This window comes from Palaemon carinicauda, chromosome 43 (assembly GCF_036898095.1).
Source record: "Palaemon carinicauda isolate YSFRI2023 chromosome 43, ASM3689809v2, whole genome shotgun sequence".
Lineage (NCBI taxonomy): Eukaryota > Metazoa > Arthropoda > Malacostraca > Decapoda > Palaemonidae > Palaemon > Palaemon carinicauda.
Window position 1 is genome coordinate 55,129,480 of NC_090767.1, and position 13,873 is coordinate 55,143,352.

The following is a 13,873-nucleotide window of genomic DNA, read 5'->3' on the forward strand; positions in this document are numbered from 1 at the left end:
CGAGAATTGGCCAACTTGCACAAGAATTGGCCAACTTGCACGAGAATTTACAAACTTACACGAGAATTGGCCAACTTACACGAGAATTGGCCAACTTACACGAGAATTGGCCAACTTGCACGAGAATTGACAAACTTACACGAGAATTGGCCAACTTGCACAAGAATTGGACAACTTGCACGAGAATTGACAAACTTACACGAGAATTGGCCAACTTGCACAAAAATTGGCCAACTTGCACGAGAATTGACAAACTTACACGAAAATTGACAAACTTACACGAGAATTGGCCAACTGGCACAAGAATTGACCAACTTGAATGAGAATTGGCCAACTTGCACGAGAATTGACAAACTTCCATGAGAATTGACAAACTTACACGAGAATTGGCCAACTGGCACAAGAATTGACCAACTTGCATGAGAATTGACCAACTTGCACGAGAATTTACAAACTTACACGAAAATTGGCCAACTGGAACAAGAATTGACCAACTTGCATGAGAATTGGCCAACTTTCACGAGAATTTACAAACTTACACGAGAATTGGCCAACTGGCACAAGAATTGACCAACCTGCATGAGAATTGGCCAACTTTCACGAGAATTTACAAACTTACACGAGAATTGGCCAACTGGCACAAGAATTGACCAACTTGCATGAGAATTGGCCAACTTTCACGAGAATTTACAAACTTACACGAGAATTGGCCAACTGGCACAAGAATTGACCAACTTGCATGAGAATTGGCCAACTTGCACGAGAATTTACAAACTTACACGAGAATTGGCCAACTGGCACAAGAATTGACCAACTTGCATGAGAATTGGCCAACTTGCACGAGAATTTACAAACTTACACGAGAATTGGCCAACTGGCACAAGAATTGACCAACTTGCATGAGAATTGGCCAACTTTCACGAGAATTTACAAACTTACACGAGAATTGGCCAACTGGCACAAGAATTGACCAACTTGCATGAGAATTGACCAACTTGCACGAGAATTTACAAACTTACACGAGAATTGGCCAACTGGCACAAGAATTGACCAACTTGCATGAGAATTGGCCAACTTGCACGAGAATTTACAAACTTACACGAGAATTGGCCAACTGGCACAAGAATTGACCAACTTGCATGAGAATTGGCCAACTTGCACGAGAATTTACAAACTTACACGAGAATTGGCCAACTGGAACAAGAATTGACCAACTTGCACGAGAATTGGCCAACTTGCACGAGAATTTACAAACTTACACGAGAATTGGCCAACTGGCACAAGAATTGACCAACTTGCACGAGAATTGGCCAACTTGCACGAGAATTTACAAACTTACACGAGAATTGGCCAACTGGCACAAGAATTGACCAACTTGCACGAGAATTGACCAACTTGCACGAGAATTTACAAACTTACACGAGAATTGGCCAACTGGCACAAGAATTGACCAACTTGCACGAGAATTGGCCAACTTTCACGAGAATTTACAAACTTACACGAGAATTGGCCAACTGGCACAAGAATTGACCAACTTGCATGAGAATTGACCAACTTTCACGAGAATTCACAAACTTACGCGAAAATTGGCCAACTGTAACAAGAATTGACCAACTTGCATGAGAATTGGCCAACTGGAACAAGAATTGACCAACTTGCACAAGAATTGGCCAACTTGCACGAGAATTGGCCAACTTGCATGAGAATTTACAAACTTACACGAGAATTGGCCAACTGGCACAAGAATTGACCAACTTGCACGAGAATTGGCCAACTTGCAGGAGAATTTACAAACTTACACGAGAATTGGCCAACTGGCACAAGAATTGACCAACTTGCACGAGAATTGGCCAACTTGCACGAGAATTTACAAACTTACACGAGAATTGGCCAACTGGCACAAGAATTGACCAACTTGCACGAGAATTGGCCAACTTGCACGAGAATTTACAAACTTACACGAAAATTGGCCAACTGGCACAAGAATTGACCAACTTGCATGAGAATTGGCCAACTTGCACGAGAATTGACAAACTTGCACGAGAATTGGCCAACTTGCACGAGAATTGACAAACTTACACGAGAATTGACAAACTTACACGAGAATTGGCCAACTTGCACGAGAATTGACAAACTTACACGAGAATTGGCCAACTTGCACGAGAATTGACAAACTTGCATGAGAATTGGCCAACTTGCACGAGAATTGACAAACTTACACGAGAATTGGCCAACTTGCATGAGAATTGGCCAACTTGCACGAGAATTGACAAACTTACACGAAAATTGGCCAACTGGCACAAGAATTGACCAACTTGCATGAGAATTGGCCAACTTGCACGAGAATTGACAAACTTACACGAAAATTGGCCAACTGGCACAAGAATTGACCAACTTGCATGAGAATTGGCCAACTTGCACGAGAATTGACAAACTTACACGAGAATTGGCCAACTGGCACAAGAATTGACCAACTTGCATGAGAATTGGCCAACTTGCACGAGAATTTACAAACTTACACGAGAATTGGCCAACTGGCACAAGAATTGACCAACTTGCATGAGAATTGGCCAACTTGCACGAGAATTTACAAACTTACACGAGAATTGGCCAACTGGCACAAGAATTGACCAACTTGCATGAGAATTGGCCAACTTGCACGAGAATTGACAAACTTACACGAGAATTGGCCAACTTGCACGAGAATTGACAAACTTACACGAGAATTGACAAACTTACACGAGAATTGGCCAACTTGCACGAGAATTGACAAACTTACACGAGAATTGGCCAACTTGCACGAGAATTGACAAACTTACACGAGAATTGGCCAACTTGCATGAGAATTGGCCAACTTGCACGAGAATTGACAAACTTGCATGAGAATTGGCCAACTTGCACGAGAATTGACAAACTTACACGAGAATTGGCCAACTTGCAGGAGAATTGGCCAACTTGCACGAGAATTTACAAACTTACAGGAAAATTGGCCAACTGGCACAAGAATTGACCAACTTGCATGAGAATTGGCCAACTTGCACGAGAATTTACAAACTTACACAAAAATTGGCCAACTGGCACAAGAATTGACCAACTTGCACGAGAATTGGCCAACTTTCACGAGAATTGACAAACTTACACGAGAATTGGCCAACTTGCACGAGAATTGACAAACTTGCACGAGAATTTGGCAACTTGCACAAGAATTGACCAACTTGCACGAGAATTGGCCAACTTGCACGAGAATTTACAAACTTACACGAGAATTGGCCAACTTGCACGAGAATTTACAAACTTACACGAAAATTGGCCAACTGGCACAAGAATTGGCCAACTTGCACGAGAATTGACAAACTTACACGAAAATTGGCCAACTTGCATGAGAATTGGCCAACTTGTACGAGAATTTATAAACTTACACGAGAATTAGTCAACTTGCACGAGAATTGGCCAACTGGCACGAGAATTGGCCAACTGGCACGAGAATTGGCCAACTTGCACGAGAATTGACAAACTTACATGAGAATTGGACAACTTGCACGAGAATTGGCCAATTTGCACAAGAATTGGCCAACTGGCACAAGAATTGGCCGTGCACAAGAATTGGCCAACTTGCACGAGAATTGGCCAACTGGCACAAGAATTGGCCAACTGGCACGAGAATTGACAAACTTACACGAGAATTGACAAACTTACACGAGAATTGGCCAACTTGTATGAAAATTTACAAACTTGCACGAGAATTGGCCAACTTGTATGAAAATTTACAAACTTGCACAAGTATTGGCCAACTTGAAAGAGAATTAGTCAACTGGCACGAGAACTGAGAAACGATGTATTGCAATGCTGGCTTATAAAGGTTTTGGTCCTGAATCACTTTTGATTTGGCCAAATTTGGCCAAATCATTCATAAAATCACTTAAACTCAGTCTCTATAACGTTTACCTAATTTAATTGGAGCAATATTCAATATATCAAAGTCGTTTTACAATATCAATAACGTCAAAATCACTAAGAATAATTAATTAATGAACCAGGTATTCAAAAGATACAATAAGTAAGGTGTTATCAATTAGTATAAGTAATTAAGTAATATAAGTAAGCACAAACTAGCAAATATCAACTACCTTATCTGTCACTCCTGGATAGGTAGGTACTATTTAACACCGGCTGATACTATCTTTCCAGTAATACCTAATACAATAGTTAAATGTATTAAATGTATTTCATACAGTATATCTGACCTTATTAAAGTAGATTAAGATGTATCAGTGACCTTAAGACACCCTAATACAATAGTTAAATGTATTAAATGTATTTCATACAGTATATCTGACCTCATTAAAATAGATTAAGATGTATCAGTGACCTTAAGACACCCTAATACAATAGTTAAATGTATTAAATGTATTTCATACAGTATATCTGACCTCATTAAAATAGATTAAGATGTATCAGTGACCTCAAGACACAAAATAAATGAATTTATTACCTTATAAATTTTGAGATTTCTTGCCATGGTGACCCCTTACCTCTAATGAAGGAGAATATTAATAAAAATCCTATAATATTTTCACTAATACATAAACGAATAACATTTCCTCTCTATATATGACCATTTTGAAGTACAATCTTACCTATTATAATAAAATTTCACTCAAATTTCGAGGATTTTCCACTCAAAGACTCCACTCGAAGACACCAATGACCTTAACTCCTTCAGGGATCCTATGCTAATGGTCTTAGTTCTCTGAAAATGAGGGTGTTTTCCTTCAGCCAATCAGAGGCCTCCAATAGAAAGCATTTGTATAACCATCTCTCATTGGTTTAAACTTACCTCATGTGGCTAAGATGCTTAAAAGCCGTCTTCCTATTGGCTAGCATATTTTAGTCAATTTTGACACCAGGGGGTACTTTCCAAAGAACCACATGTAAAATTTCCCCTAAAATCAGAGCTCATTTCCCCCTAAAATTCTTCTTTGCAATCTAAATTCAATTTTATAAATACTTCTGTGTCTTTTAGTTGTTATAATATATAACTTCTTTCATGTTGTATTTTTTGTAACCTTAAATACAAAATATTTCCTTAAAGTATCAAAATTATTTTAAAAATTGTCCCCAGAAATCACTGATTTCCTCGATTTAGGGACAATTTCCCTAAAAGTAGACGTCATGAAAAATATATTAGAATCTTTTTATCAAGTCTAAATACAAAATATCTTACAAAAATCATATATAAATATTAATTAAAATGCTATAACCTTCCTATTATCAGTTAAAATAATTAAAATTTCAAATGTTAATTTGCTTATGAAAAACTATTGTATAAACTTAAAAACTTTGCTTATCAAATATCATATTTATAAAATATGTAGTAAATGAGACTTAAAACTTAGTAAATTATAAATTTTATAACAATAATTCTCCCCTTATTCTTAAAATATGATATAATAAAGGTACATTGTAAATATTAGTTGGTAAAACCGAAAATATAATTTTATTTTTCACCAACAAATGATAAAAAATGAAATTGAGAAAAAAATTAAATTTTCAATAATATTGCCTTAGATTTTATCAAAGTTTAATTTCGATCAAGAAAATTAGCTAATGAATCTATATTTTCTGAAATTTTGAATAATTTAATTATTTTGTTAGTTTTAATTTGGCGTAAAATTCTCAAGTGAAAAAAACCATTTTGACAAAAGCTATAAATTTAAAATAACTATCATTGCATAGTTTGAAATAATAATTATATAAAACTATTAAAATCACATTGAAAATAAATAACGTAGGTAGAAAACTTAAGACTAGAAAGCTTAGCTAATATATATCTATACTTATAACTTCAAATTTTGATATATAAAATGTATTTTTGATATTCATGTCTGGGGTATGGCCAGTTTTTATCAACAAGCTGGTCAACTGCTGATTGGTGACAGTGGGAGACTTTTATCTGATCGCTCAAAGAAAACCAACCAAGTAATGGTGACCCAGAGAAATTTAATTAAAAATTAAACCACCTCTCTCTCTCAGCAATGTCGTCCTGATGGAAGGATCCTTTAAGTAGCTTCCTAGGGTATATTTGACTACAGTGATATTCCAAGAGAATTTACCTTTAGGTCTACAGAATTCTAACTCCTGGCGCGAATATCCTTAAAATTTCTCTCAAGGATATCGCATATCAGGGGACGTATATCTTGATACGACACATAGCAATCTTCACCTCGAATAGCGTTTTCGCTTCGAGGGGGAAAGTGGTAAAAATAGAAGGGGAGCCGTTATCAAGGTACCCTTCCTCCGTTACTACCTTGAATATCTAGATGGCGCCATCGTCGCCGCCATGTTTATTCACCCAAAAATCAAAAATTTTAAATAATTTTCATTTTTTCTAACATACTTACCGAGAACTACTTTCTCTAGGAGATCACTGGTTATCTCTTTCTCTACGACCAGATTTTAATATATACCCCCCAGTTCCGCGCTCTCAGTAGCGTTTACCCCCGGCATCCAGGAATGTGCCCCGAGGGTAGGATTAACGGTAGGTCGCCTGTTGGCCAGGTCACGCTCGTCATTAAGTTCTATTGCATTAGCATCATGCTAGTAAGGGAAGAAGGCACTCGGGGAAGGTAGGGAGGGCCATTACCCGAAAGTAGTTCTCGGTAAGTATGTTAGGAAAAATAAAAATTATTTAAAATTTTTGATTTGTTCCAACACGAATACTTACCTTCGAACTACTTTTTCTAGGAGACTTACACTTTAGGAGGCGGGAGTGCCAACCTGACCCACTGACCTGGACGTGGAGGCCAACAGGCCTCAGTATAACAAGACCTACCAAAGAGCGGAAGCGAGGGTAAATATTCAAAATAATTCACGTTAGTGTCTAGGAACTCACCTTTTGAAAACTTCTTTCGACGTGTAGTCGTGAAGAATGAGTGATTCCTGGGAACAGACGGTACCCCCCCGAAGAGGCAAGTAAGCAACTGGGTAGGAGGTAGGAGAACCGCACTTGTGCCTACCGGTCTCTAGTCTTGAGTGTGCCTGGGGAATACCGTTATACCGCTTGGAGGGCGGAGATGACTGTTCCAATGGAGTACTTGTCCAAGGATTTCCTTGAGTAATCCTTGAGGTAGTGGGCAGTAAAGGTTGACTGGCTCGACCAAGTACCTGCTCGCAGGATTTGTCCTACTGCCATGTTTTTCTCAAAGGCTAAAGAGGTGCTCAGGCCCCTGATGTCATGAGGTCTGGGAGTGCCTGGCACTGCTATGCCAGCTTCCTTGTAGGATCTGGCGATCACCTGCCTCAACCAGAAGGAGATGGTGTTTTTGGAAACTTGTTTCTTATTAATACCCGTGGAAACGAAGAGGCTCTTGACCTCCGGTCGGAGATGCGCTGTCCTTTCCAGGTATTTTCTAATTGTTCGCACTGGGCACAATTTTAAGTCTTCTGCATTACCTGTCTTAGGGATGGCAGGAATCGAGAAACCTTCGAACCTCGGGTCCCAGACTGCTGGGTTCTGGGTTTTGGCCACAAAAGAAGGTACGAACTTGAAGGATACTTCTTTCCACCCCTTTGAGTGAGAGACGTCGTATGACAAACCATGAATCTCTCCCACCCTCTTGGCTGACGCCAAGGCCAGCAAGACGGCGGCCTTGAGGGAAAGGTCTTTGTCCATGATATCTTTCAAGGGCTCAAAGGGAGGACGACACAGCATCTTCAGAACCAAGGCTAAGTCCCACTGGGGCACTCTCCTCGCCTGAGGGGGGCAAGACTGCTCGAAGCTTTTGATAAGCATCGCTATGTGTCTCGAGGCCCCCAGGTCGATGCCCTTCAGGAGGAAGACTTGGCCTAAGGCAGTCCGCACTCCTTTTATGGCTGGGATTGACATCCCTACTTTGTGTCTGAGGAACACCAGAAACTCTGCTATATCTGGGACCGAGGCCTTAAGAGGTCTAATGTGTCTCTCAGTGCACCACTTTGTGAAGGAGGCCCATTTTGCCTGGTATATTGCCACTGACGACTTTCTCGGGTATAGCGACATTCTCTTAGCTGTGGAGTGAGAATAACCTTCCTTCTTCAGGAGCCGCTGGATAGTCTCCAGGCGTGAAGGCGAAGGGAGAGTGGGTTGTCGTGGAACTTGAGGAAGTGAGGCTGTTGCAGAAGGTCTGACCTGGCGGGTAGAGGCCAAGGCGGGTGACTCGTTAGGTCTTTTAGGTCTGCGAACCACTCCCTCTCCGGCCACCAGGGCGCTACCAAAGTCATCTTTAGGTTTCGGGCGGCCCTTACTCTGTTGAGCACTTGCCTTATCAACGTGAAGGGGGGAAAAGCGTAAACATCCAGGTTGTCCCACTTGTGTTGAAAAGCGTCTTCCAGGGCTGCTTTCGGGTCTGGCACCGGGGAGCAGTAGACTGGGAGTTGGGAATAGAGTCTCGTTACAAAGAGGTCCATCACCGGGGAACTCCAACGCTGAATGATGAGCCTGGCTACTTCCGGGAGGAGGGACCACTCTGTCCCTACTATCTGGCCCATTCTGCTGAGGCCGTCGGCCAGAACGTTTCTCTTCCCGGGAATGAACCTTGCTAATAAGACTACTTGATTTTCTTCTGCCCAATTCAGAATCTCTATGGTGAGATCGCACAACTCCCTCGATTTTAAGCCCCCCTGCTTCTTTATGTACGCTACTACCGTGGCGTTGTCGCACATCAACGCCACGGTGTTTCCTTTTAGCAGACTTGCGAAGTGTAAGCATGCCTTCTGGACTGCTTTCAACTCCAGGACATTGATGTGGAGTTGCTTTTCCCCTTCCAACCGGGTGCCTCGTGCCGTCCCATCGAGGAGGTGGGCTCCCCACCCTTGGTTGGAGGCGTCTGTGAACAGGAGCAATTCTGGAGGGCTGGTCCCGAAGGGCATCCCCTTGAGGGAGTTCGGCTGGCAGTACCACCATTCCAGGGAGGGTCTTGTGTCTGGAAGGACCCGAACTAGCACTTGTTGTGAGCGTGTCTGGCACCAGAGGCTCTTGAGATTCCATTGGATGGATCTGAGCTTTATCCTCCCCTGTGGGACTAGTTTCTCCGAGACCAGGTGGCCTATCATCCTCTGCCTGAGGTTCTTGATCCTGTCCTCCGAAGGGAAAACTTTCCCTTGAATGGTGTCCAATGTCATCCCCAAGTAGTTCATTCTGTTGGACGGGGATAGATTGGACTTCTTTGGGTTGATGACGATACCCAGATCTCTGCAAAACTGAAGGAGACTTCTCCCTTGTTCCTCCAAGAGGACCTTTGAGGCGGAAAGAAGCCACCAGTCGTCCAGGTATCTGATAAGGCGGATGCCTCGTTCGTGAGCCCCCACTGCGACAGCCGTGGAGACTCTCGTGAACACTTGGGGCGCTGTTGACAGACCAAAGAAAAGGGTCCTGAATTGCAGGATCTGGGAACCCTATTTCGCCCGGAGGAACTTCCGACCCGAGGTGTGGACCGGAATCTGGAAGTATGCGTCCTTGGGGTCGATGGTCATCATATAATTTTTCTCCCTCAAGGACAGCCGGACTGAATTCTGAGTGTCCATTTTGAAGTCCGTCTTCTTGACGAACCTGTTGAGAGCTGACAGATCTATAACCGGTCTCCACCCCCCGGTCGCTTTCTCCACCAGGAATAGGCGACTGTAGAAACCTGGCCCTGGGAGAAGAACTTCTTCCATGGTACCCTTCTCTAGCATGGACGACACCTCTTCTTGAAGGGCGGTCCTCTTTAACGGGTCTTTGGGATCTAGCCATTCTATCCGGTTGGCCGGAAAAAGCAGGGGTGGTTCCGTTAGGAACGGAAGTCTGTAGCCCTTCTTTGGTACGGACACTGTCCAAGGTTCTGCTCCTTGAGCCCTCCATGCTTGCCAATGATGTCCGAGGCATCCTCCATCCCGAGGGTTGGGCGGGGATAGGGGGCCTCCCACTCTTATCTTCTTCTAGAGGGGCGGCCTGATCTGTCTCTCCTAGAGGCGGAGTAACCCGACCTGAAGGAGCTTGAGGGCGCTGGAGCTCCCCTGCGGGGGGGGGGGGGGGGGGGGGCTGAGGCGTTGCGGACCAGGAGGAAGAGGGGGGCTTCTCTCCTCGTAGTGCTGGTAGAGGCTTGGGGTGTCGCGGCACTATCCAAGACGGACCTCTTATAGGGCGGTCTCCTAGGAGTCGTAGGTCTGGGGACGTTAGCCTCCTTCTTTTTCAAGACCTTCTCCATTATGGCTTCTAGTTCCTTCCGAGGAAACAGAGACTCTCCCCACAGGGGAAAGCTGCGAATGGCTCGCGTCTCTTTGTCTGGTACCTTCCAAGACACCTTCGCCAGAACAGTGTCTCGCTTCCAGAACACCCAGTTAGCTGTTGGTGCGAGAGACTGATATGTCAATAACCTAAGGGTTTTACCCCCGGAGGTAATGAGGTCCCTCCGAAGGCCTTGCTGGACAGGGTCCTCGGGGTCAAAGGAGGCTTGTACACCTCCCAAAGTGTAAGCCCACCAGTCCAGCCAAGAGGAGACGTTTACTAAGTCCCTCAACATTTTCTCCATCATGGAGGCTTCTGCTGGCGAGAACTAGACTGGGGCCGAAGAGGCTCTACCGTCTGAAACGCCTTGACTAAGGATGTCTACTGCTGACCCCACCTTAAAGGTTGGGGGACCCCGGCATTGCTGGCCACTACCTTGCCGACATACTCCTGCTCTAGGACTAGATCTCGGGTTAGAGGAAGTGCTAGGGACGTCTTAGGTTGGGAGGAGTCTGCATGATCCTCAAAAAGGCTTGACTTCCAGGAAACTTCATCCGTAGTCGCAGGTTCCGGTACTTGTGGTGCCTTCTGAAAAGGCTAACCACTCTCCTATAGACGGAGTCCTCCGTCAGGGAGCCCTCCTCTCCGTCAGCCGAGGTCTCGGCTTGGGGCCGGGGAGCTGGGTTACCGGGCACGCCGACTGGACGTCTAGCTCTTTGGGGCCAGGGGCGCCGTCCTGCCGAGGTACTGGATTTCATCTGCGGGGACGTCCGCACCAGGGGCCTGGGTTAACGCAGGCAACGCTGGTTCAGCGGGGACTCTCGTCGGCCCAAGGGCTCTGGGTGCCGAGGATGTGGTTCCCGTGGGCTGACCCGACAGCAGGAACCGTTCCTTCTGACCCGAAGGCCGCACCAGCTGGGCTGGTTCGGCCAGGCCGCCCGACAAGAAGCGCGTTTCCCCCCGCTGGGCGGGGTTAACCGGAGGCTTCGGGGACTTACGCTTACCTGTAGAGTCCTTCCTACCGCTTGATCTCGAGGAGCCGGGTCACCGGGCACTCCCCGGGCGCTTCGGTTCTGGAATACCAGGCACTCCCTTGCGGTGGTACCGGTCTTCCCCGGCGGGGAGCTCCGCACCAGGTTCGGGGGTCAGAACCGGCATCGCTGTACCGTCGAGGACTACTGTTCGTGTATTCTCTCCGGGGGACGCGGACGCGGATCCCCGTGGGCTGACCCGACGGAGGGAACCGTTCCTTTTAAGTCCGAGGGCCGAACCAGCTGTGCTGATTCGGCAAGGCTGCCCGTAAAGAAGCCCGGTTACACCCGCTGGCGGGCTGGGGGACGCGGACGCGGATCCCTGTGGGCTGACCCGACGGAGGGAACCGTTTCTTTTAAGTCCGAGGGCCGAACCAGCTGTGCTGATTCGGCCAGGCTGCCCGTAAAGAAGCCCGGTTACACCCGCTGGCGGGCTGGGGGACGCGGACGCGGATCCCCGTGGGCTGACCCGACGGAGGGAACCGTTTCTTTTAAGTCCGAGGGCCGAACCAGCTGTGCTGATTCAGCCAGGCTGCCCGTAAAGAAGCCCGGTTACACCCACTGGCGGGGTGAACCGGAAGCTTCGCGGTCTTACGCTTGCCTGAAGAGGCCTTCTCGCATTTCTCCCTGCGAGGGTTATATCTGCGTCTGGAGGATGACCTTCGTGGTGAGAAAAAAACCCTGGGTTGCCGGTCCGGGGAACGCTGCAATACAGACCTGGAAGGCTCCTTTTCGGCGAGGCCCTCGGCTGCAGGAGAGACTGAAAAATACGCTAAGAGACTGGAGAAGAATTAGGGACATTTTTCCCCCACATGGGGTCATCAGAGGAGACGTGGCCTGCTTGCACCAGGACTCCGTCTCCCCACACACTCTCGAAAGTAGTACTTACCTCGAACTACTTCTTAAGAGTTATCTTCTCCACAATAAACCAACCTCGTCCCCTACTCTGGGTAGGAGAGGGTGGTAGGGAAGCTCTGTCAGGCGAGACGCCCGGCGCTAGTCTTCTTAGGCGAACCCTTCGTCGCCTACTTCTTCTTGGTGCTATACCGCACCCACTCAAACTCCTGGGGAAGAGCAATGGGCACTTCCCCGCAACTGACTTACCTCGTCCCCTACTCTGGGTAGGGGAAGATGGCTGTATAAGAATCTCTATTCGACGAGGCATCGGGAATTAAGTGGCGAGGAGAGGCTCGTTTTCCTATGAGCCTCTTGGATGTATTCTTCCTCTTGGTGTCGATGTGCACTCACTGCACTACGTTCCAGGACCAGTAGTCCTGACACGTGGTTGAAGGGGAACATAAGCTGCCCCTACACGGCTAACACCGAGGATAAGGGGAGGAAGAATGATTTATTGTAAAATTGTTCCCTTCAGCTATTAATTCCTTGAAGGAAATCAAGGAAAACTGTTCCATAACGCACGACACAAGCACTTAAGGAAATGAATTAAACACCGGGTAAGCACACGGTTGAAAAATGAACGCACAGGAACACTTGGGAAAGCACACTGCGAAAAAACACAAGTCCCCACGTTGGGAACACGTGGAACACTAAACGCGCACAAAGGATCGAGAGAGACGACAGTGAGGTGTGAACACCTCACGACCAAGGAACTTAATGAGGCCGCTGACCCAGAGAAGCAGTGACCTGCCCTAATCCTGCCCTCAGGGCGCATTCTCTGGCGGCGGGGGTAGGCCTATATAGAGAACGGAGTAGGGGGGTAACGGCGCCAAAAACCTTGGTCGAGAAAGAGAGATCACCAAGTGACTCCAAGAAAAGTAGTTCTCGGTAGGTATTCGTGTTGGAACAATCATGATTTTTGCTAATGACAAAAATTTTGGATCAAATAACTTGAAACTTGTATATGATGAAGGTATTATATATCTCTACGCTCTGAAACATATATAGCAATGGTGAGTTTTGAATTAAGAATAAAAATGTAGGACATAGCAAATCGTCCCCTTAAATTCTTTTGGTATTTTTTCTAGAAATCAGTATTATTTTTTTTTTTTGAGCAGGTATATTTTTCTTTTTTTATCATCTCTGGGGTATAGTGCGACACTTGTAATAGTGCAATACGTCACTGTTGGCGCATGCGCCATAGGTTGGCCACCCCTGGTATAAGTAACGGCAATATTATTATTTTAATTGCCAAGATACAACCCTAGTTGGAAAAGCACAATGCTATAAGCCCAGGGGCTCCAACAGGGAAAATAACATATCACTAACAAGGACATTCCAATGTCTTAAGCCGAACAGTTCATAACAGACAAGCACTTGCAGTGAAGTTCGAATGTGTAAACGGGGGTATTTAGTTACCGAACATTTTCACAAGACCAACTCAACGAACCGTTTGATTAGTAGGTCCGACGAATAGTTCGACCATGTAAAACCCGCCTCAACGCAGAACGGATTCCGCAAATTCTCACCTGGTTCGAGCGAAGTCAAGAGGATACACAAAGCAGAGGGAGGTTGCACCGGCAGCACCGCCAGAAGCGAGGTTACCTAAGAAGAAACGCCAGAACTGGGTCTTCTTGTCAACGCCGCCAAGGAAATTCTGCGGAGAAGGACGGACTTTAAAGAAAGGGGTTTATAATAAAAT

The 13,873-nt window shown here is 45.6% G+C and overlaps 1 protein-coding gene across 13 annotated transcripts in view; it reads right to left on the bottom strand.

Annotated features, from left to right (window-relative positions):
* The window catches only part of LOC137633460 (ADP/ATP translocase 3-like), a 387,552-nt gene that overhangs the window by 21,322 nt on the left and 352,357 nt on the right, over nucleotides 1-13,873 (bottom strand). For 10 of the 13 annotated variants that reach the window (XR_011042234.1, XR_011042232.1, XR_011042238.1 and 7 more), the window contains one exon: nucleotides 13,701-13,828. The exons of 2 other annotated variants lie outside the window; for them this stretch is intronic. Coding sequence is in view for 2 of the 11 variants with exons in the window: in XM_068365755.1 (XP_068221856.1) it covers nucleotides 13,701-13,828 (128 nt within the window). In the remaining 9 variants the exon portion in view is untranslated. Of the gene's footprint in view, nucleotides 1-4,637; nucleotides 4,722-13,700; nucleotides 13,829-13,873 lie in introns of those variants that run through there. One more of the 13 variants, XR_011042239.1, reaches the window with a different exon arrangement.